General features: G+C 41.5%; 1 protein-coding gene across 1 annotated transcript in view; it reads right to left on the reverse strand.

Annotated features, from left to right (window-relative positions):
• LOC138414808 (WAP four-disulfide core domain protein 3-like) overlaps nucleotides 1-24788 on the reverse strand; it is a 33143-nt gene extending 8355 nt beyond the window's left edge. The window contains exons 1-8 of the mRNA XM_070289219.1: nucleotides 24704-24788; nucleotides 20001-20102; nucleotides 15886-15987; nucleotides 8923-9024; nucleotides 6474-6575; nucleotides 5462-5563; nucleotides 2236-2337; nucleotides 1217-1314 (exon numbers count right to left, since the gene is read on the reverse strand). Of these exons, the coding sequence (XP_070145320.1) occupies nucleotides 1217-1314; nucleotides 2236-2337; nucleotides 5462-5563; nucleotides 6474-6575; nucleotides 8923-9024; nucleotides 15886-15987; nucleotides 20001-20102; nucleotides 24704-24788 (795 nt within the window). The remainder of the gene's footprint in view (nucleotides 1-1216; nucleotides 1315-2235; nucleotides 2338-5461; nucleotides 5564-6473; nucleotides 6576-8922; nucleotides 9025-15885; nucleotides 15988-20000; nucleotides 20103-24703) is intronic.

Genomic DNA, 24788 nt, shown 5'->3' on the forward strand with positions numbered 1-24788 from the left:
ATCACCAACTCAATGGTCATGAGTTTGAGGAAACTCTGGGAGATAGTGAAGAACAGGGAAGCCTGGCGTGTTGCAGTCCATGGGGTTGCAAAGAGTTGGACACAACTCAGCAACTGAACAATAGCAAAGGGTAGTACTCTACTGTCTTGGTATAAGGTAACTATCAGAACAAAACCCATAAAGCTTTCTAAATGCAAAGCATGCAGTAAGAGACGGAAAAGGAGAGACAGATGACAGAAATAAAATAGGCTATATGGTCAATGACTATACATCTGATAAATACATTCACAACAGTAAGTAAAATGGCAACCAGAAAAGGTAAGATAAACCTCATGTATCTCTCTCAGAGATGTATATAGAAATAACATGTAATAAAATGATGTCTGGAATTTGCTTAAAAATATCAGGGGATGAGGGGAGGTGGGTGGGATTAGATCTGAAAGAAGGATGACCACATGTTGATAATGGTTGAAGCTGGTGACGGGTACATGGTCTATCATTCCACAATGTATCTGCTTTGTGTGAAGAATTTCCCAAAATGAAAAGTGAACTGAAATCTGCTTGCTGCTGCTGCTACTGCTACTGCTACTGCTAAGTCGCGTCAGTCGTGTCCGACTCTGCGACCCCATAGACGGCAGCCCACCAGGCTCCCCCGACCCTGGGATTCTCCAGGCAAGAACGCTGGAGTGGGTTGCCATTGCCTTCTCCAATGCATGAAAGTGAAAAGTGAAAGTGAAGTCGCTCAGTTGTGTCTGACTCTTAGCGACCCCATGCTTAGGGACGTTCAAAATACCTTAATGAGTAAAAAAATGTGCAATCACTAACATGTCCATACACAGAGAGAGTAAGTGTGGAAAGATTAACAATGATGTTTCTCTGGGTGATGATATTGTGGGTGTCATTTATATGGTTATATAGTTTTAGATGTACCGTCTTGTTTTGCAACCATAAATATATATTTGGGGGGAAGAGGATAAAGAGAAGAGTTGTTCTTAAAAAGAAGTGCCCAGCTGAAAAAAGTTGACTTACAGAATGCAATGAGATTGTGATGGAAGAGTCCAAACAATCTCCTTTTTAAAAATATTTTATGATGAAAGTGTTCAAAACCATACTCAAGAGTTAATTGCTATTGAACAATTGTTGAAAAGGTGGGCAGAACAAAGCATATATTCCTGCTGGGACCAGGACATCGGGCAGGGCGCTCAGCCTTACTTGCTTGCGGGGCTGGTGAGCACACGTGGCCACAGCCATCGCTGACGCACTTCTCTCCCGCCGCGCAGTCCCGGTCTTCTCGGCACTGCTCCTCACAGACACCTTCACGGTCAGAAAAGACTGGGCTGAGACTCTTAAGCTAAATAAATGCTTGAATGACCATGGCATAACAATCAGCTATGTATACTTAGATCTAGGACTTCGCTGTTTAGATATGACCTCACATAGAACCTCATCTGACCCTAACAGCAAATAATAGCTGAGGTATTTGCAGGGGTATTTGGAGAAATGCCTTAGGACTGAAGTCTTAGGAAAGAAAGCTGCAAGGAAAGCAGATTAATGGTAACCCCAATGATCTTTAACCAGTAGGTTTTATTTTCAGTGTTTTATAGATGAGGCCATTGAGAGATTGTCTGGTCCGTGGCAGAGTCAGGACTTGAAGTCCGATTCAAGTTCAACCAGACTTCAAGTCTAGTTCTTTGCCTTAAAGCACATGTACATTTTTCTACACAATTCGGTGAAATTAACCTTGAATATAGAGTTGAGCCCCTAAATCCAGAAATTATTTCCGATGCAAGTAGAGGATCTACTGGGTTCTAATCCCTAAAGAGGGTCTCAGTGTGACTTTTTGATACTCATAGAGACAGAATTAAAAGACGGAGGCAGCCCTGGAAGCTGCATCATAACCTTTGGCAAAAGAACAACATCTGAACCAACAATCGCATCACCACCACCAAGAGAATTCTCACTGTGGGTCCTGCCGCAGGGCTGACCTGCTTCTGCCCTGCTCACGATTCATCTCTTTCCGGCTCGCTTTTATCATCTGTACCTGGGTGACTGATGTATGGCCTGGGCAAGGAAGAGAGGCTGCACTAGACAAGTGACTCCAGATACAGTGATTATCATGAACACCTCAGCATTCTGGTTTGTTTCCCTGGATGACCACACAATTGTGCCAGATCAGATCACGTCATGCATTTAACTCTTCCAGGACAGAGCAGGGTGGAGAGAGTCAGGACTCACCTACACTCATCAGCGGGGAGCAGATTCGCCGACAGCCATCCTGGATGCACTCTTTTCCTCTCCCACAATCCCTGTCTTCACGGCACTCGATGCTACAGATGGCTGATGAGCAGAAATATGTGGTTAAAAGCTTCTCTTCTCTTACAATCTCAGAATAAATACTTCAAATGCCTTTACAATATCATTCAAAAACCATCAATTCCCTAGAAGTACATCTATCCAGTTATGTGCAGAAAACTATATGATACGACAAAGAAAAAAATTAAAGAATCTTATAAATGCAGGCAGATACCATGTTCATGGATAAAAAGATACAGTGTTTTAGAGATATCAGTTTCTTTCCCAAATTGAAATTTAATACAGTCCCACTCAAAATTGTAGAAGGATTTGTCCCAAAAATAGACAAGCTGACTCTGAAATTTTATACAAAAGTTCACCAAAATCAACAATTATCAAGATAGGAATGGAGATAAGTTTAGTAAACTTGCAGGACTGAAATGTGGTTGGATGACCTGGGCTCTCTGTATGAAAAAAAAGAAACCTTGTCTCCTGTCTCACACCACACAACAAATCTGTTCAATTGAGTTATAGATCTAAGGGAAAGGTAAAGCTATAAAGCTTCTAGAAAATGCTATAAAAGATAGCTTCAAGACCTTGAGATAGGCAAATAGTTCTTAAATTTTACAGAAATATTACTGACCGTGAAACTAGATAGGTAGATGGAATCTCATTTAAATTATGAACTTTCCTTCATTGAATGACAACATTAAGACAGAGAAGAGACTAGCCTCATTGAGAGAAAAAGTTTGTAACACATACATGCAACAATTTGGATCAGGAGTTCCTTACAAGTCAATAGTAACAATTCATAAACTAGGAGAAAAATGGGGAAAAGGATTCAGCAGACACTCCATAAAGGAGATAATTGGAAGTTGTGAGACAAAAATCATGTCAGATTCTGAGACCTTGCTTTTAATTGTGCAGATTGGGATAGTTTTTGAATCTTCTAGAATCTCCCCAGAAAAACAGAGCAATCAAAATAGCACAATTCAAAACACATAAACAACAGATCTGTAGAACAAGATATCCCCTCAAACTCCAAAATATGAGTGGGTGGAAGGAGACTAAACACCACCTTCCAGCAGACCAGTGAGGTGTCTGCATCTGAGCAGAAATCCGAGGAAAGCGATGAGGTGACTGGTGGAGAAGCCTGGGGACATCATTCCTCCGAGAGCTTCCTAAGGAACCCACTAGAGGTTGACTGTCAGCCAACGAAAGTAGTGGAGAGATAGGAAAACTGGGACTAGCAAGGTCATTAAATACATACTTACAGAAGAATTAAGACTCAATAATGTTCTATGAAGAGAGCCTATGAACCCTCTATGTGCTGTCACAATACACCTATTAAATATCAGGAAGGAGAAAGGAAAACACACGAAAAGCAGAGTAAGCTTGATAAGTACTTTAACATGATTCAGTGCAAATGCAAGGATATTGCTTAAACTTAACTGCTGGGGATAGGGAAGTGGGAAGGAAGGAAAAAAGGAAATGAGCTAATTTTATTATGACTATTACTCATAGTAAGAAATCTATAGGGAATAATAAATAAAGGGTGGGGACCACAGTTAGTACTGTAAAGTCTTGATATAAGATATATATAAGAACGAAAAGCATAACGCTTTCTAAATGCAGAACATATAATAAGAGAGAGGGAAAGGGATAGACAGGTTGCAGAAATAAAATAGGTTATTTAATGAAAGACTATGTGTCTAACAAATACATCTACAACAGTAAATAAAATAACAACCAAACAGGTAAGATAAACCTTACACATCTCCTTTAAAGATATATGTAGAATTAATATGTGATAAAATAATGCCTGGAATCTGAAAATAACAGGGATGGGGGAAGTGGGTGGGATTAGACGTGAAGGAAGAAAGACCACACGTTGAGAATGGTTGGGTGATGGGTACATGGTGTCTCATTCTACCAATCTGTCTGCTTTGTACATAGATTTCCCATAATAAAAAGTTAAAACTGAAATGCACTGAGGGAAGGCTAAATATCTTAGAGTTAAAAATGTGCAATCACTAACATGTCCATACACACGGACAGAGTACCTATAGAATGACCAACAATGATATTTCTTTGGGCAAAGGGAGTGTGGGTACCATTTATTTGTTTCTATAGCTTTGGTTGTAGAGTCTTGCTTTCCAGCCATAGATATATATTTGGGGAGTGGCAGATGACACCACCCTTATGGCAGAAAGTGAAGAAGAACTAAAAAGCCTCTTGATGAAAGTGAAAAAGTTGACCTAAAGCTCAATATTCTGAAAACAAAGATCATGGCATCCGGTCCCATCACTTCATGGGAAATAGATGGGGAAACAGTGGAAATAGTGTCAGACTATTTTTTGGGGCTCCAAAATCACTGCAGATGGTGACTGCAGCCATGAAATTAAAAGACGCTTACTCCTTGGAAGAAAAGTTATGACCAACCTAGATAGCATATTCAAAAGCAGAGACATTACTTTGCCGACTAAGGTCCGTCTAGTCAAGGCTATGGTTTTTCCTGTGGTCATGTATGGATGTGAGAGTTGGACTGTGAAGACGGCTGAGCGCCGAAGAATTGCTGCTTTTGAACTGTGGTGTTGGAGAAGACTCTTGAGAGTCCCATGGACTGCAAGGACATCCAACCAGTCCATTCTGAAGGAGATCAGCCCTGGGATTTCTTTGGAAGGAATGATGCTAAATTGAAACTCCAGTACTTTGGCCACCTCATGTGAAGAGTTGACTCATTGGAAAAGAGTCTGATGCTGGGAGGGATTGGGGGCAGGAGGAGAAGGGGGGGACAGAGGATGAGATGGCTGGATGGCATCACTGACTTGATGGACGTGAGTCTGAGTGAACTCCGGGAGTTGGTGATGGACGGGAGGCCTGGCGTGCTGCAATTCATGGGGTCGCAGAGAGTCACACACAACTGAGCGACTGAACTGAACTGAATTGAACTGAAAGTGACTGTGCTGGAAACAATTGAGAAGAACTGAATGCAATGCTACCGTGATGAAGGCGTTCAAAGAACACCCATCCTTTGAATGTTTTATGTTGAAAACATTCAAAACCATACTCAATATAAATTACTATTGAACATTTGCTGAAAGGTTGGGAAGGACCAAGTGCATAGTCCATTTAAGCCCAGGACATCGGGCGGGGCGCTCAGCCTTACTTGCTTGCGGGGCTGGTGAGCATACGTGGCCACAGCCATTGCCGACGCACTTCTCTCCCGCCGCGCAGTCCCGGTCTTCTCGGCACTGCTCCTCACAGACACCTTCACGGTCAGAAAAGACTGGCTGAGACTCTTGAACCAAATATACTTATAAATGATCATGGCATAATAGCTGCATACAGTTTGATCTAGGACTTCACTGTTTAAATATGATCTCACATAGAACCTCATCTGACTCTAACAGCAAATAATACTTGAGGTATTTGCAGGGGTATTTGGAGTAATTCCTTAGGACTAAAGTCTTTGTAGGAAAGAAAGCTGCAAGGAAAGCGGTTTAATGGTAACATCAATGATCTTTAACCAGTAGGTTTTATTTTTGGTATCTTGTAGATGAGGCCATTAAGAGATTGTCTGGTCCATGGCAAAGTTGGGACTTGAAGTCTGGTTCAAGTACAACCGGACTTCAAGTCCGGTTCTTTGTCTTTAAAGCACATGTGCCTTTTTCTATACAATTCAGTGAAATTAACCTTGAGTATAGCGTTGAGCCCCTAACGGTCCAGAAAATATTTTTGATGCAATTATTTACTGGGTTCTAATCCCTAAAGAAGGTCTCGATGTGACTTTTTGATACTCCTAGAGACAGAATTTAAAGATGGAGGCAGCCCTGGAAGCTGCATCATAACCTTTGGCAAGAGAACAACATATGAACCAACAATCATATCACCACCACCAAGAGATTTCTCACTGTGGGTCCTACCACAGGGCTGACCTGCTTCTGCCCTGCTCACGATTCATCTCTTTCCGGCTCGCTTTTATCATCTGTACCTGGGTGACTGATGTATGGCCTGGGCAAGGAAGAGAGGCAGCACTACACAAGTGACTCCAGATATGGCTGACTATGGTAAACCTTCCGATGTGTTTCTCTGGATGACCACACAGCTGCGCCAGATCAGATCACGTCATGCACTTAACTCTTCCAGGACAGAGCAGGGTGGAGAGAGTCAGGACTCACCTACAGTCATCAGCGGGGAGCAGATTCGCCGACAGCCATCCTGGATGCACTCTTTTCCTCTCCCACAATCTCTGTCTTCACAGCATTCGATGCTACAGATGGCTGATGAGCAGAAATATGTGGTTAACAGCTCTTCTCTTACAATCTCAGAATAAATACTTCAAATGCCTTTACAATATCATTCAAAAATGATCAATTCCCTGGAAATACATCTATCCAGTTATGTGCAGAAAACTACACAATACGACAAAAAGAAAAAAAATTAACTCATAAATGCAGACAGTTGTCTTGTTCATTGCTAAAAATATACAGTGTTTCAAAGATATCAGTTTCTTTCCCAAATTGAAATTTAATACAGTCCCACTCAAAATTGTAGAAGGATTTGTCACAAAAATAGACAAGCTGACTCTGAAATTTTATACAAAAGTTCACCAAATTCAGCAATTATCAAGATAGGAATCGAGATAAGTTTAGCAAACTTGCAAGACCGAAATGTGGTTGGATGAACTGGGCTCTCTGTGTGAAAAAAAAGAAACCTTGTTTCCTACCTCACACCACACAACAAATCTGTTCAATTGAGTTATAGATCTAAGGGAAAGGTAAAGCTATAAAGCTTCTAGAAAATGCTATAAAAGATAGCTTCAGGACCTTGGGATAGGCAAATATTTCTTAAATTTTACAGAAATATTACTGACCATGAAAATAGATAGGTAGATGGAATCTCATTCAAACTATGAACTTTTCTTCATTGAATGACAACATTAAGACAGAGAAAAGACAAGCCTCATTGAGAGAAAATGTTTATAATACAGATATACAACAATTTGGATCCGGAGTTCCTTACAAGTTAATAGTAACAATTCATAAACAAAGAGAAAAATGGGGAAAAGGATTCAGCAGACACTTCATAAAGGAGATAATTGGAAGTTGTGAGACAAAAATCATGTCAGATTCTGAGAAGGTGGTTTTTATTGCACAGGTTGGCATAGTTTTTAACCTTCTAGAATCTCCCCAGAAAAACGGAGCAATCGAAATAGCACAATTCAAAACACATAAACAACAGATCTGTAGAACAAGATATCCCCTCAAACTCCAAAATATGAGTGGGTGGAAGGAGACTAAACACCACCTTCCAGCAGACCAGTGAGGTGTCTGCATCTGAGCAGAAATCCGAGGAAAGCGATGAGGTGACTGGTGGAGAAGCCTGGGGACATCATTCCTCCGAGAGCTTCCTAAGGAACCCACTAGAGGTTGACTGCCAGCCAACAAAAGTAGTGGAGAGATAGGAAAACTGGGACTAGCAAGGTCATTAAATACATACTTACAGAAGAATTAAGACTCAATAATATGAAGAGACTCTATGAACCCTCTATGTGCTGTGACTATATACCTATTAAATATCAGGAAGGAGAAAGGAAAACATAGGAAAAGCAGAATAAGCTTGATAAGTACCTTAACATAATTCAGTGCAAATGCAAGGATATTGCTTAAACTTAACTGCTGGGGATAGGGAAGTGGGGAGGAAGTAAAGAAGGAAATGAGCTAATTTTATTATGACTATTACTCATAGTAAGAAGTCTATAGGGAATAACAAATAAAGGGTGGGGACCACAGTTAGTACTGTAAAGTCTTGACATAAGATATGTATAAGAACAAAAAGCATAGCGCTTTCTAAATGCAGAACATATAATAAGAGAGAGGGAAAAGGATAGACAGGTTGCAGAAATAAAATAGGTCATTTAATGAAAGACTATGTGTCTAACAAATACATCTACAACAGTAAATAAAATAACAACCAAACAGGTAAGATAAATCTTATACATCTCTTTTAAAGATATATGTAGAATTAATATGTGATAAAATAATGCCTGGAATCTGAAAATAACAGGGATAGGGGAAGTGGGTGGGATTAGACTTGAAGGAAGAAAGACCACACGTTGAGAATGGTTGGGTGATGGGTACATGGTGTCTCATTCTACCAATCTGTCTGCTTTGTACATAGATGGCCAGTAATAAAAAGTTAAAACGGAAATGCTCTGAGGGAAGGCTAAATATCTTAGAGTTAAAAATGTGCAATCACTAACATGTCCATACACACGGACAGAGTACGTATGGAATGACCAACAGTGATGTTTCTCTGGGCAAAGGGAGTATGGGTACCATTTATTTGTTTCTATAGCTTTGGTTGTAGAGTCTTGCTTTCCAGCCATAGATATATATTTGGGGGGTGGTAAAATGAGTGTGCTGGAAAAAATTGAGAAGGACTGAATGCAATGCTACCGTGATGAAGGAGTTCAAAGAACACCCCATCCTTTGAATGTTTTATGTTGAAAACATTCAAAACCATACTCAAGATAAATTACTAATGAACATTTGCTGAAAGGTTGGGAAGGACCAAGTTGCATAGTCCATTTAAGCCCAGGACATCGGGCAGGGCGCTCAGCCTCACTTGCTGGCGGGGCTGGTGAGCACACGTGGCCACAGCCATTGCCGACGCACTTCTCTCCCGCCGCGCAGTCCCGGTCTTCTCGGCACTGCTCCTCACAGACACCTTCATGGTCAGAAAAGACTGGGCTGAGACTCTTAAACTAAATAAATACTTATAAATGATCATGGCATAACAATAGCAGCACATACTTTGATCTAGGACTTCGCTGTTTAAATACGATCTCACATAGAACCTCATCTGACCCTAACAGCAAATAATAGCTGAGGTATTTGCAGGGGTATTTGGAGCAATTCCTTAGGACTGAAGTCTTGTAGGAAAGAAAGATGCAAGGAAAGCGGTTTAATGGCAACCCCAATGATCTTTAACCAGTAGGTTTTATTTTTGGTATCTTGTAGATGAGGCCATTGAGAGATTGTCTGGTCCATGGCAAAGTTGGGACTTGAAGTCTGGTTCAAGTACAACCGGACTTCAAGTCCGGTTCTTTGCCTTTTAAGCACATGTGCCTTTTTCTATACAATTCAGTGAAATAACCTTGAATATAGAGTTGAGCCATAAAGGTCCAGAAATTATTTCTGATGCAAGTAGAATATTTAGTTCAGTTCAGTTCAGTCGCTCAGTTGTGTCTGACTCTTTGCAACCCCATGAATTGCAGCAAGCCAGGCCTCCCTGTCCATCACCAACTCCCTGAGTCCACTCAGACTCATGTCCATCGAGTCAGTGATGCCATCCAGCCATCTCATCCTTGGTCGTCCCCTTCTCCTCCTGCCCCCAATCCCTCCCAGCATCAGAGTCTTTTCCAATGAGTCAACCCTTTGCGCAGGTGGCCAAAGTACTGGAGCTTCAGCTTTAGCATCATTCCTTCCAAAGAAATCCCAGGGCTGATCTCCTTCAGAATGGACTGGTTGGATCTCCTTGCAGTCCAAGGGACTCTCAAGAGTCTTCTCCAACACTACAGTTCAAAAGCATCAGTTCTTCAGCGTTCAGCTTTCTTCACAGTCCAACTCTCACATCCATACATGACCACTGGAAAAACCATTGCCTTGACTAGATGGACTTTTGTTGGCAAAGTAATGTCTCTGCTTTTGAATATGCTATCTAGGTTGGTCATAACTTTTCTTCCAAGGAGTAAGCGTCTTTTAATTTCATGACTGCAGTCACCATCTGCAGTGATTTTGGAGCCCCCCAAAATAAAGTCTGACACTATTTCCACTGTTTCCCCATCTATTTCCCATGAAGTGATGGGACCGGATGCCATGATCTTCGTTTTCTGAATGTTGAGCTTTAAGCCAACTTTTTCACTCTCCTCTTTCACTTTCATCAAGAGGCTCTTTAGTTCCTCTTCACTTTCTGCCATATGGGTGGTGTCATCTGCATATCTCAGGTTATTGATATTTCTCCCAGCAATCTTGATTCCAGCTTGTGTTTCTTCCAGCCCAGCGTTTCTCATGATGTACTCTGCATAGAAGTTAAATAAGCAGGGTGACAGTATACAGCCTTGACGTACTCCTTTTCCTATTTGGAACCAGTCTGTTGTTCCATGCCCAGTTCTAATTGTTGCTTCTTGACCTGCATACAGATTTCTCAAGAGGCAGATCAGGTGGTCTGGTATTCCCATCTCTTTCAGAATGTTCCACATTTTGTTGTGATCCACACAGTCAAAGGCTTTGGCATAGTCAATAAAGCAGAAATAGATGTTTTTCTGGAACTCTCTTGATTATTCCATGATCCAGTGGATGTTGGCAGTTAGATCTCTGGTTCCTCTGCCTTTTCTAAAACCAGCTTAAACATCTGGAAGTTCACGGTTCACATACTGCTGAAGCCTGGCTTGGAGAATTTTGAGCATTACTTTAATAGCGTGTGAGATGAGTGCAATTGTGCAGTAGTTTGAGCATTCTTTGACATTGCCTTTCTTTGGGATTGGAATGAAAACTGACCTTTTCCAGTCCTGTGGCCACTGCTGAGTTTTCCACATTTGCTGGCGTATTGAGTGCAGCACTTTCACAGCATCATCTTTCAGGATTTGAAAGAGCTCAACTGGAATTCCATCACCTCCACTAGCTTTGTTCGTAGTGATGCTTTCTAAGGCCCACTTGACTTCACATTCCAGGATGTCTGGCTCTAGATGAGTGATCACACCATTGTGATTATCTGGGTCGTGAAGATCTTTTTTGTACAGTTCTGTGTATTCTTGCCACCTGGATTCTAATCCCTAAAGAAGGTCTCGATGTGACTTTTTGATACTCATAGAGACAGAATTTAAAGATGGAGGCCACCCTGGAAGCTGCATCAAAATCTTTGGCAAAAGAACAACATCTGAACCAACAATCACATCACCACCACCAAGAGAATTTTCACTGTGGGTCCTGCCACAGGGTCGACCTGCTTCTGTCCTCCTCAGGATTCATCTCTTTCCAGCTCGCTTTTATCATCTGTACCTGGGTGACTGATGTATGGCCTGGGCAAGGAAGAGAGGCAGCACTACACAAGTGACTCCAGATATGGCTGACTATGATAAACCTTCCGATGTGTTTCTCTGGATGACCACACAACTGTGCCAGATCAGATCACGTCATGCACTTAACTCTTCCAGGACAGAGCAGGGTGGAGAGAGTCAGGACTCACCTACAGTCATCAGCGGGGAGCAGATTCGCCGACAGCCATCCTGGATGCACTCTTTTCCTCTCCCACAATCCCTGTCTTCACTGCACTTGATGCTACAGATGGCTGATGAGCAGAAATGTGTGGTTAAAAGCTCTTCTCTTACCATCTCAGAATAAATACTTCAAATGCCTTTACAATGTCATTCAAAAACCGTCAATTCCCTGGAAATACATCTATCTACTTATGTGCAGAAAGCTACATGATACAACAAAGAAAAAAAATTTAACTATCTTATAAATGCAGAGAGACACCACATTCTTAGATGAAATGACACGGTGTTTTAGAGATATCAATTTCTTTCCAAATTGAAATTTGATACAGTCCCAGTCAAAATTGTAGAAGGATTTGTCACAAAACTGGATAAGCTGACTCTGAAATTTTATACGAAAGTTCACCAAAATCTACAATTATCAAGATAGGAATCGAGGTAAGTTTAGCAAACTTGCAGGACTGATATGTGGTTGGATGAGCTGAGCTCTCCATACAAAAAAATAAGAAACCTTGTCTCCTACCTCACACCACACAACAAATCTGTTCAATTGAGTTATAGATCTAAAGGAAAGGTAAAGCAATAAAGCTTCTAGAAAATGCTATAAAAGATAGCTTCAAGACCTTGGGGTAGGCAAATATTTCTTAAATTTTACAGAAATATTACTGACCATGAAAATAGATAGGTAGATGGAATCTCATTTAAATTATGAACTTTTCTTCATTGAATGAAAACATTAAGGCAGAGAAAAGACAAGCCTCATTGAGAGAAAAAGTTTATAATACATATATACAACAAAGACAATTTGGATCTGGAATTGCTTACAAGTCAATAGTAAGAATTCATATCCTAAGAGAAAAATGGGGTAAAGGGTTGAGTAGACAGTTCATAAAGGAGATAATTGGAAGTTGTGAGACAAAAATAATGTCAGATTCTGAGAAGGTGGTTTTAATTGTGCAGATTGGCATAGTTTTTGAACTTTCTAGAATCTCCCCATAAAAACAGAGCAATCAAGATAGCACAATTCAAAACACATAGACAACAGATTCGTAAAACAAGATATCCCCTCAAACTCCAAAATACGAGTGGGTGGAAGGAGACAAAACATTGTCTTCCACCAGACCAATGAGATGTCTGCATCTGTGCAGAAATCCGAGGAAAGCAATGAGGTGACTGGTGGAGAAGCCTGGGGACATCATTCCTACAAGAACTTCCTAAGGAATCCTCTAGAGGTTGACTGTCAACCAACCAAAGGAGTGGAGAGATAGGAAAATTGGGAAGGCAATGGCAGCCCACTCCAGTACTCTCACCTGGAAAATCCCATGGACGGAAGAGCTTGGTGGGCTGCAGTCCATGGGGGTCACTAAGAGTCGGACACAACTGAGCGAATTCACTTTCACTTTTCCTTTCATGCATTGGAAAAGGAAATGGCAACCCACTCCAGTGTTCTTACCTGGAGAATCCCAGGGATGGGGGAGATTTGTGGGCTGAGGTCTATGGGGTCGCACAGAGTTGGACACGACTGAAGCGACTTTTGTAGTAGTAGTAGTAAGGTCATTAAATACATACTTAGAGAAGAATTAAGACTCAATAATGTACTACTTTTTAAATTATTATTATTTTTTTTACGCTAGTAAAGTAATGCTCAAAATTCTCCAAGCCAGGCTTCAACAATACGTGAACCATAAACTTCCAGATGTTCAAGCTGGTTTTAGAAAAGGCAGAGGAACCAGAGATCAAATTGCCAACATCCGCTGGATGATGGAAAAAGCAAGAGAGTTCCAGAAAAACATCTATTTCTGCTTTATTGACTATGCCAAAGCCTTTGATTGTGTGGATCACAACAAAGTGTGGAAAAGTCTGAAAGAGATGGGAATACCAGACCACCTGACCTGCCTCTTGAGAAACCTGTATGCATGTCAGGAAGCAACAGTTAGAACTGGACATGGAACAACAGACTGGTTCCAAATAGGAAAAGGAGTACGTCAAGGCTGCATATTGTCACCCTGCTTATTTAACTTATACACAGAGTACATCATGAGAAACGCTAAGCTGGATGAAACACAAGCTGGAATCAAGATTGCTGGGAGAAATATCAATAACCTCAGATATGCAGATGACACCACCTTTATGGCAGAAAGTGAAGAGGAACTAAAGAGCCCCTTGATGAAAGTGAAAGAGGAGAGTGAAAAAGTTGGCTTAAAGCTCAACATTCAGAAAACGAAGATCATGGCATCCGGTCCATCACTTCATGGGAAATAGATGGGGAAACAGTGGAAACAGTGGCTGACTTTATTTTTTTGGTCTCCAAAATCACTGTAGATGGTGATTGCAGCCATGAAATTAAAAGACGCTTACTCCTTGGAAGGAAAGTTATGACCAACCTGGACAACATATTAAAAAGCAGAGACATTACTTTGTCAACAAAGGTCCATCTAGTCAAGGCTGTGGTTTATCCAGTAGCCATGTATGTATGTAAGAGTTGGACCATTAAGAAATCTGAGCACCAAAGAATTGATGCTTTTGAACTGTGGTGTTGGAGAAGACTCTTGAGAGTCCCTTGGACTGCAAGGAGATCCAACCAGTCCATTCTGAAGATCAGCCCTGGGATTTCTTTGGAAGGAATGATGCTAAAGCTGAAGCTCCAGTACTTTGGCCACCTCACGTGAAGGGTTGACTCATTGGAAAAGAGTCTGATGCTGGGAGGGATTGGGGCAGGAGGAGAAGGGGACGACAGAAGATGAGATGGCTGGATGGCATCACTGACTTGATGGACGTGAGTCTGAGTGAACTCCGGGAGTTGGTGATGGACAGGGAGGCCTGGCGTGCTGCAGTCCATGGGCTCCCAAAGAGTCGGGCACAACTGAGTGACTGAACTGAATTGAAGGTACTATGAAGACAGTCTATGTACTAACTATTTGCTGTGACAATATACCTATTAAATATCAGGAAGGACAAGGAAAGAACATATGAAAAACAGAGTAGGCTTGATAAGTACCTTAACAAGATTCAGTGCCAATGCAAGCATATTTCTTAAACTTAACTGTTGGGGACAGGGAAGTGGGGAGGAAGGTAAGAAGGAAATGAACTATTTTTATTGTTTACTATTTACTATGGCTATAGTAATATTTCAGAGAAGGCAATGGCACCCCACTCCAGTACTCTTGTGTGGAAAATCCCATGGACGGAGGAGCCTGGTGGGATGCAGTCCATGGGGTCACTGAGGGTTGGACCCAACTGAGCAACTTCACTTTCACTTTTCACTTTCATGCATTGGAGAAGGAAATGGCAGCCCACTCCAGTGTTCTTGCCTGGAGAATCCCAGGAACGGGGAGCCTGGTGGGCTGCCGTCTTTGGGGTTGCACAGAGTTGGACACGACTGAAGCAACTTAGCAGCAGTAGCAGCAGCAGCAGCATAGTAATATTTACTATTAGCCATAGTAGGAAATCTATAGGCAATAATATAAAAAAGGGTGGGGATCACGGATAGTACTCTAAAGTCTTGATATAAGGTACCTATTAGAAGAAGAACCATAAAGCTTTCTAAATGCAAAACATGTAATAAGAGAGAGGGAAAAGGATAGACAGGTTGCAGAAATAAAATAGGTCATTTAATGAAAGACTATGTGTCTAACAAATACATCTACAACAGTAAATAAATAACAACCAAACAGGTAAGATAAACCTTATACATCTCTTTTAGAGAATCATGTAGAATGTGATAAAATAATGCCTGGAATCTGAAAATAACAGGGATGACGGGAAGTGGGTGGGATTAGACATGAAGGAAGAATGACCACACGTTGACAATGGTTGGGTGACGGGTACATGGTGTATCATTCTACCAATCTGTCTGCTTTGTACATAGATTGCCCATAATAAAAAGTTAAAACTAAAAAGTGCTGAGGGAAGGCTAAATATCATAATAAGTTAAAAATGTGCAATCACTAACATGTCCATACACACGGACAGAGTACGTGTGGAATGACCTACAATGGTGTTTCTCTGGGCAAAGGGAGTGTAGGTTCCATTTATTTGTTTCTATAACTTTGGTTGTAGAGTCTTGCTTTCCAGCCATAGATATATATTTGGGGAGTGGTAAAGTGACTGTGCTGGAAAAAATTGAGGACTAAATGCACGGTACCGTGATGAAGGAGTTCAAAGAACACCCCATCCTTTGAATGTTTTATGTTGAAAACATTCAAAACTGTACTCAAGATAAATTACTATTGAACATTAGCTGAAAGGTTGGGAAGGACCAAGTTGCATAGTCCATTTAAGCCCAGGACATCGGGCAGGGCGCTCAGCCTCACTTGCTGGCGGGGCTGGTGAGCACACGTGGCCACAGCCATTGCCGACGCACTTCTCTCCCGCCGCGCAGTCCCGGTCTTCTCGGCACTGCTCCTCACAGACACCTTCACGGTCAGAAAAGACTGGCTGAGACTCTTGAACTAAATAAATACTTATAAATGACCATGACGTGGCAACAGCAGCACATACTTCGATCTAGGATGTCGCTGTTTAAATATGATCTCACATAGAACCTCATCTGACCCTAACAGCAAATAATAGCTGAGGTATTTGCAGGGGTATTTGGAGTAATTCCTTAGGACTGAAGTCTTCGTAGGAAAGAAAGATGCAAGGAAAGCAGGTTAACGGTAATCCCAATGATCTTTAACCAGTAGGTTTTATTTTTTGTAGTTTATAGATGAGGCCACTGAGAGATTGTCTGGTCCATGGCAGAGTTGGGACTTAAATTCTGGGTCCTTTGCCTTTAAAGTACATGTCCCTTTTTCTACACAATTCAGTAAAATTAACCTTGAATATAGAGTTGAGCCCCTAAATGTCCAGAAATATTTCTGATGCAAGTAGAAGATTTACTGGATTCTAATCCCTAAAGAAGGTCTCAATGTGACTTTTTGATCCTCATAGAGACAGAATTTAAAGATGGAGGCAGCCCTGGAAGCTGCATCATAACCTTTGGCAAAAGAACAACATCTGAACCAACAATCACATCACCACCACCAAAAGAATTCTCACTGTGGGTCCTACCGCAGGGCTGACCTGCTTCTGCCCCTCTCACGATTCATCTCTTTCTGGCTCACTTTTATCATCTGAACCTGGGTGACTGATGTATGGCCTGGGCAAGTGAAGAGAGGCAGCACTAGACAAGTGACTCCAGATACAGTGATAATCATAAACACCTCAGGCATTCTGGGTTGTTTCTCTGGATAACCACACAATTGTGCCAGATCAGATCACGTCATGCACTTAACTTTTTCAGGACAGAGCAGGGTGGACAAAGTCAGGACTCACCTACACTCATCAGCGGGGAGCAGATTCGCTGACAGCCATCCTGGATACACTGTTTTCCTCTCCCACAATCCCTGTGTTCACTGCATTCGATGCTACAGATGGCTGATGAGCAGAAATATGTGGTTAAAAGCTCTTCTCTTACAATCTCAGAATAAATACTTCAAGTGCCTTTACAATATCATTCAAAAACCATCAACTCCCTAGAACTACATTTATCCAGTTATGTGCAAAAACCTATACAATACAACAAGGAAAAAAAAATTAACTATCTTATAAATGCAGAGAGATGCCATGTTCTTGGATGAAAAGATACGGTGTTTTAGAGATATTCGTTACTTTCCCAAATTGAAATTTAATACAGTGCCAGTCAAAACTGTAAAAGGATTTGTCACAAAAATGCATAAGCTGACTCTGAAATTTTATATGAAAGTTCACCAAAACCAACAATTATCAAGATAAGAATCGAGATAAGTTTACCAAACTTGTAGGACTGAAATTGTGGTTGGATGAACGGGGGTCTCCGTATGAAATAAAAGAAACCTTGTCTCCTACCTCACACCACACAACAAGTCTGTTCAAGTGAGTTAACAGATATAAGAGAAAGGTATAGCAATAAAGCTTCTAGAAAATGCTATAAAAGATAGCTTTAGGACCTTAAGATAGGCAAATATTTCTTAAATTTTACAGAAATGTTACTGGCCATTAAAATAGATGGAATCTCATTAAAATTATGAACTTTTCTTCATTGAATGACAACATTAAGACAGAGGGGAAAAAGCCTGATTGAGAGAAAATGTTTATAATACACATATACAACAATTTGGATCCAGAATTCCTCACAAGTCAATAGTAACAATTCATAACCAAAGAGTAAATTGGGGAAAAGAATTTAGTAGACACTTCATAAAGGAGATAATTGGTAGTTGTGAGACAAAAATAATGTCAGATTCTGGGAACTTGATTTTAATTTTGCAGGTTGGCATAGTTTTTGAACCTTCTAGAATCTCCCCAGAAAAACAGAGCAATCAAAATAGCACAGTTCAAAACACATAGACAACAGATCTGTAGAACAAGATATCCCCTCAAACTCCAGAATATGAGTGGGTGGAAGGAGATTAAACACCACCTTCCACCAGACCAATGAAGTGTCTGCATCTGTGCAGAAATCTGAGGAAAGCGATGAGGTGATTGGTAGAGAAGCCTGGGGACATCATTCCTCTGAGAGCTTCCTAAGGAACCCACTAGAGGTTGACTGTCAGCCAACCAAAGGAGTGGAGAGATAGGAAAATTGGGACTAGTAAGGTCATTAAATACATACTTACAGAAGAATTAAGACTCAATAATGTTCATGAAGAGAGCCTATGAACCCTCTATATGGTGTGACAATATATCTATTAAATATCAGGAAGGACAAGGAAAGAACATACGAAAAGCAGAGTAAGCTTGATAAGTACCTTAACAAGATTCAGTGCAAATGCAAGGATGTTGCTTAAACTTAACTGCTGGGAATAGGGAAGTGGGGAGGAATAAAGAAAGAAATGAATTATTTTTATTATTTACTATTGCTATAGTATTATTTCGGAGAAGGCAATGGCACCCCACTCCAGTACTCTTGCCTGGAAAATCCCATGGACGGAGGAGCCTGGTAGGCTGCAGTCCATGGGGTCGGGAAGAGTCGGACACGACTGAGCGACTTCACTTTCACTTTTCACTTTCATGCATTGGAGATGGAAATGGCAACCCACTCCAGTATTCTTGCCTGGAGTATCCCAGGGACGGGGAAGCCTGGTGGGCTGCTGTCTATGGGTTCGCACAGAGTCGGACACGACTGAATCGACTTCGCATAGTGTTATTTACTATTAGTCATAGTAGGAAATCTATAGGCAATAATAAATAAAGGGTGGGGACCCCAGTTAGTACACTAAGGTCTTGATAGAAGGTACCTATTAGAACAAAAAACATAAAGCTTTCTAAATGCAAAACTTATAATATAAGAGAGAGAAAAAGATAGACAGGTTGCAGAAATAAAATAGGTTATATAATGAAAAACTATGTGTCCAGTAAATACATCTACAACAGTAAATAAAATAATAACCAAACAGGTAAGATAAACCGTATCCTCTCTTTTAGAGATACATGTAGAATACACATAGAATGTGATAAAATAATGCCTGGAATCTGAAAATAATAGGGATGGAGGAAGCGAGTGGGATTAGACAAGAAGGAAGAAAGACCACACATTGACAATGGTTGGGTGATGGGTACATGGTGTATCATTATACCAATCTGTCTGCTTTGTACATAGATTGCCCATAATAAAAAGTTAAAACTAAAATGTGCTGAGGGAAGGCTAAATATCTTAATGAGTTAAAAATGTGCCATCACTAACACGTCCATACACACAGACAGAGTAAGTGTGGAATGACCAACAGTGATGTTTCTCTGGGTAATGGTGCTTTCTATAGCTTTGGTTGTGGAGTCTTGCTTTCCAACCTAGATATATATTTGGGGGGTGGTAAAGCGACTGATGCTTTTGAACTGTGGTGTTGGAGAAGACTCTTGAGAGTCCCTTGGACTGCAAGGAGATCCAACCAGTCCATCCTAAAGGAGATCAGTCCTGGGTGTTCTTTGGAAGGACTGATGCTGAAGCTGTAACTCCAACACTTTGGCCACCTCATGTGAAGAGTTGACTCATAGGAAAAGACCTTGATGCTGGGGGGTTTGGGGGCAGGAGAAGAAGGGGATGACAGAGAATGAGATGGTTGGATGGCATCACTGACTCGATGGACATGAGTTTGGGTAAACTCTGGGAGTTGGTGATGGACAGGGAAGCCTGGCATGCTGCTATTCATGGGGTCACAAAGAGTCAGACATGACTGAGCAAATGAACTGAACTGAAAATGACTGTGCTGGAAAAAATTGAGAAGGACTGAATGCAATGGTACCATGATGAAGGAGTTCAAAGAACACCCCATCCTTTGAATGTTTTCTGTTGAAAACATTCAAAACCGTACTCAAGATAAATTACTATTGAACATTTGTTGAAAGGTTGGGAAGACCAAGTGTATAGTCCATTCAAGCCCAGGACATCAGGCAGGGCGCTCAGCCTTACTTGCTTGCGGGGCTGGTGAGCACACGTGGCCACAGCCATTGCCGATGCACTTCTCTCCTGCCGCGCAGTCCCGGTCTTCTCGGCACTGCTCCTCACAGACACCTTCACGGTCAGAAAAGACTGGGTTGAGACACTTAAATACCATGAATATTTATGTTGTAAATGACCACGACCTAATAACATCAGAATACACTTTGATCTAGGTCTTCATTGTTTAAACACGAACTCACTGAGAAACTCATCTGACCCTTCCATCAAATAATATCTGAAGGATTTGCAGGAATATTTGGATTTCAATTCAGAGACATTTTCTTTTAAAGCACATGTCCTTTTTGCTATACAACTCAGTGAAATTAACCTTGAATACAGAGTAGAGCCCCTTAAGGTCAAGAAATTACTTCAGATGAGAATTTATTGGATTCAGATTCCTCAAAAAGTCTCAGTGTGGCTCTTTGATACTCCTGGAGACAGAGTTTAAAGACGGAGGCAGCCCTGGAAGCTGATCAAAGACTTGGGCAAAAGAATAACACCTCCACCACGAGTATATCACCACCACCAAGAGAATTCTCACTGTGGTTCCTGCCACAGGGTTGACCTGCCTCTGCCGTCACATTATGAATCTCTTCCAATCTCACTTTTATACTCTGTAAATGGAGGTTGTCTGGTGTTGTGGTTTGAGCAAGTAAAGAGAGGCTAGTAGATGCTGCTGCTGCTAAGTCGCTTCAGTCGTGTCCGACTCTGTGTGACCCCATAGACGGCAGCCCACCAGGCTCCTCCATCCCTGGGATTCTCCAGGCAAGAACACTGGAGTGGGTTGCCATTTCCTTCTCCAATGCATGAAAGTGAAAAGTGAAAGTGAAGTCGCTCAGCCGTCTGACTCTTAGTGACCCATGGACTGCAGCCCACCAGGCTCCTCCATCCATGGGATTTTCCAGGCAAGAGTACTGGAGTGGGCTGCCATTGCCTTCTCCGGCTAGTAGATGAGTGACTCCCAAATGTGGCCGATGATAACAAGCATCTTTAAAATGAACTACGGATAGTAGGACCTCTTCAGGCCTAATTACTCAGCTTCTCCAGGGTTGAGCCTGTACTTGTATATTTTAATGAGGGCTCCAGCTGATGCTGATGCTGAGATGGACTAGAGATTCTTCCAGAGCCAGTATGTCTGACATTTTAGGATTTAATCAGCTTTTACCAATTTGTGGAGGAAAACTAGGGAACCACAACTCTACGTCAATATCCAACCATTCATTCATTTGCTCATGGTTCACTTACTCATTCATTCATTCCCTTGTTTCTAATTCATTAACTTATTCTAAGAAAAATATCAACTCTGTGTAAGGAACAGGACTAGATGTTTCAGGAAATTGGGACGTTTAGTTTTCATATCAACAGGGCAGATTAAAACTAGGATGGGAAATCAAGTTTGCTCTGAAATAGCCACAGTTCACAACACTATGCATCTTTAATAGTAAGTGACACGAGAAAGGGACTGCAAAGACTAGATAGGAGTGGTTTAGTGATTACTGTGCTAGAGCATTAGCTGGGATTTGAACTCACAAATACAGTCACACACGTTGACAAAGACCATCCAATGGGGAAAGAATGGCCTTTTTAATAAATGGTGCTGAGAAAATGGACATCCACATGCAAAAGAATAAATTGGGATTACTGCCTCGAATCATATGTATACATACATACATACCTATAGTATGCGCTTCCCTGGTGGCTCAGACAGTAAAGAGTCTACCTGCAATTTGAGAGACCTGGACTCAATCCCTGGGTCAGGAAGATCCCCTGGAGAAGGGAATGGCTACCCATTCCAGTATTCTTGCCTGGAGAAGTCCATGGACAGAGGAGCCTGTTGGACTATAGCCCATGGGGTCGCAAAGAGTTAGACACGACTGAGTGAGTAACACACACCCGTACAGTATACACACACATATGTCTAAAAATTCACTCAAAATGGATCAAAGACCTAAATGTAAAAGCTAAAACTATAAAGCTCGTAGGAGGAAACATGGGTATAAATCTTTGTGACCTTGGATTGGGCAATGGTTTCTTAAATATGACACCCAAAACAAAAGCAAAAAAAGAGGCATATAAGTTGGCCCTCAAAAAATTAAAGTCTCTTGTGCATTAAAGAACACTGTCAAGAAAATGGAAAGAAAATCCACAGAGCGGGAGAAAATATTTGCAAATCATATGTCTGATAAGGGTCAAATGTCTAAAGCATGCTTCTAAGGTGTCTCAGTGGTGAACGATTTGACTACAGCGCAGGAGACATGGGTTGGTTCCCTGGGTTAGGAAGATCCCCTGGAGAAGGAAATGGCAATCCACCCTAGTATTCTTGCCTGGGAAATCCCATGAACAGCGGAGCCTGGTGGGCTATAGTCCATGAGGTTGCCAAAGGGTCAGACGCATCTTAGCAACTAAACAGTGACAACAATCCAGAATATATAATGAATTCCTACAATTCAGCAAGAAAAGGACAAACCCTCCCATCTTGCAAAGGGAGGGCTTGATTAGACATTTCTTGAACAGATTACATACAAACGAACATTAAGCATATGAAAAAGCACCCAATATCATTAATCACATTAATCACTAGCAAAATGCAAATTGAAACCACAATGAGGTATCACAGTAAGATATCCCACAATCACTATGATGGCTATAATTAATAGTCAGGTGTCAGCAAGTGTTGGAAAGGATGTGGGAGGGTTGAGAACTCTCACAGATTGATGTTGGGTAAACTGGTACAGGCTCTGTGGAAAAGAGAGCTTGGCAGTCCCTCAAGAAATTAATCACAGACTTGCCACATGACTCAGCAACTCTACTCCTTGCAAATCCACCCAAGGGAACTGAAAGCATGTTCACACAAAAATTTACACACAAATGCTCATGGCAGCATAACTTGCTTACTAGCCACAAAGTAGAAATAACACAAATGTCCATCAACTGATGAATGTATAAATCACACCTGGTAGAGCTATACGATCCAGCCATAAAAAGGAATGGAGTACTGATATATGCTAAATTTAGATAAACTTTGAAAATGTTGAAGAAGCCAGACATAAGAGCCCACATTGTTATATAGTTTCCTTTACATGAAATATCTAGAATAGAAAAATGCTTCGCAGATGGAAAGTGGATTAGAAGGGGGTGGGGGTGGGGAGGAAAGAACAGGGAGTTTGACAATGGGTATGGGCTTTCTTTAGGGGATGATGAATGGTCTGCAATTAGATGGTGATGGCTGCACAACATTGTGAATATATTAAAAACCACTGAGTGGTACAGCTTAAAATGGTAAATTTTATCTCAGTAAACACACGCAAGCAAACACAGAGCTTAAGACCTCAGAGAGCCTGATTTAATTGGTCCAGTCGAGGGTCTTGGCTTTTTAATACACTTCTGGGGTGATTCTAAAGTATTGGCAGAGCCTCTTCCTACCCAAAATGTGGTCTGTAGGCCAGCGTCATCAGCATCACTTAGAAGCTTGTTAAGAATGCAGAATTTTGGACCCCATCCCGGACCTGAATCACAGTCTGCAGTTTAACCGGATCCTTGGGTAATTCCTGTCATATTAAAGTTTGAGAACTACTGCCCTAGTCTAGAAGAAATGAGTGTGTCCATTATGTTTATGATGGAAATAGTACACTGGGGCTTTCAAGGATTAAGGAGATTTCCACAGTCTGGGGTTGAGGAGGTTGTCACATAAGAGAATATATTTACATTCTGAGGAAATCAATCTCCTGATTAGGAAATCAATCTCGCAGGAATCAATCAATCTCCTGCGCTTTGGGAAGAACAATCTCACATTCAAGCGTAGAGTTGGCTGGAATTCAACACACATGTGTTTTAGAGGAGAAAGAGTTCCAAGAGTATTGCAAGGGTCCAGGTATGTAACTAGGGTGGTGGCAATCAGATTGCAAAGGCTATAAGAGAAACTGTGAAAGAAGCTTTGACAAAGTCTGGTCATTGCTTATATGGGGCGAGCAAGACAGCCAGAGAAATCATCTTTGGCTGTGGAAGTGTAGGAAAAGAAAGCCAAAAGCACAGAAAAGAAAGAGCAAAGACAGAAGCCACGGAAGACAGATTCAGATTGAAAAATCGTGAACAATGTCAGATTCTGCAGAAATACCAAGGAGGGTGACTATTGAAAAAAATTATTAGATTGTCAACCAGGAAGATATTAGTGCTTTGGGAGAGTGAAGTCGGGGGATAATTGGTGGAGGGGGGATGTTGGTGGTGATTGTAGTGGTGGTGGTGGTTGAAGCGATGCTAGAAGGGCTCAGGTGGGATTGGTAACTGTCAAGAAAGACAGAAAACAGAAGTGGGTTCAGAAGCACGTTTCTCAACAATGCAGAAATGTATTTGTTTGTAGGTAGAAGCAAATGGAGAGAAGAGGGTAGAGATACTGGGAACATACCCAGAAGCTGATGGAGCAGAGACAGAGGAGGAGGTGAGGGCAGTGCAAATGGACAGCTGGCCTCTGGAGAAAGGGAGAGAGGAGGTCGGCAGACACAGAGGGATGCTGGCATGGGGACTCATGGGGAAAATAAGGTGTGCCCCGGTGTCTCCTCATGCGGACTGTTCTCCATGTTCACCCGTCCCTGCTCCACCCCCTCTTTAGACTGCACAGGAGTGCTAGATTTTCCCCTTTCTGACTCTCTTGTTCTGAGAGGTGGGACGAGACTTACCAATTGCCTGGAGTCTTGTGTTGAGGGTGAGGAGAATGGCCAGGAGGAAGAGGCTGCCCAGCTTCATGTTGCTAATTGAGGACAT

The sequence above is a fragment of the Ovis canadensis genome, chromosome 11 (genome assembly GCF_042477335.2).
Source record: "Ovis canadensis isolate MfBH-ARS-UI-01 breed Bighorn chromosome 11, ARS-UI_OviCan_v2, whole genome shotgun sequence".
Lineage (NCBI taxonomy): Eukaryota > Metazoa > Chordata > Mammalia > Artiodactyla > Bovidae > Ovis > Ovis canadensis.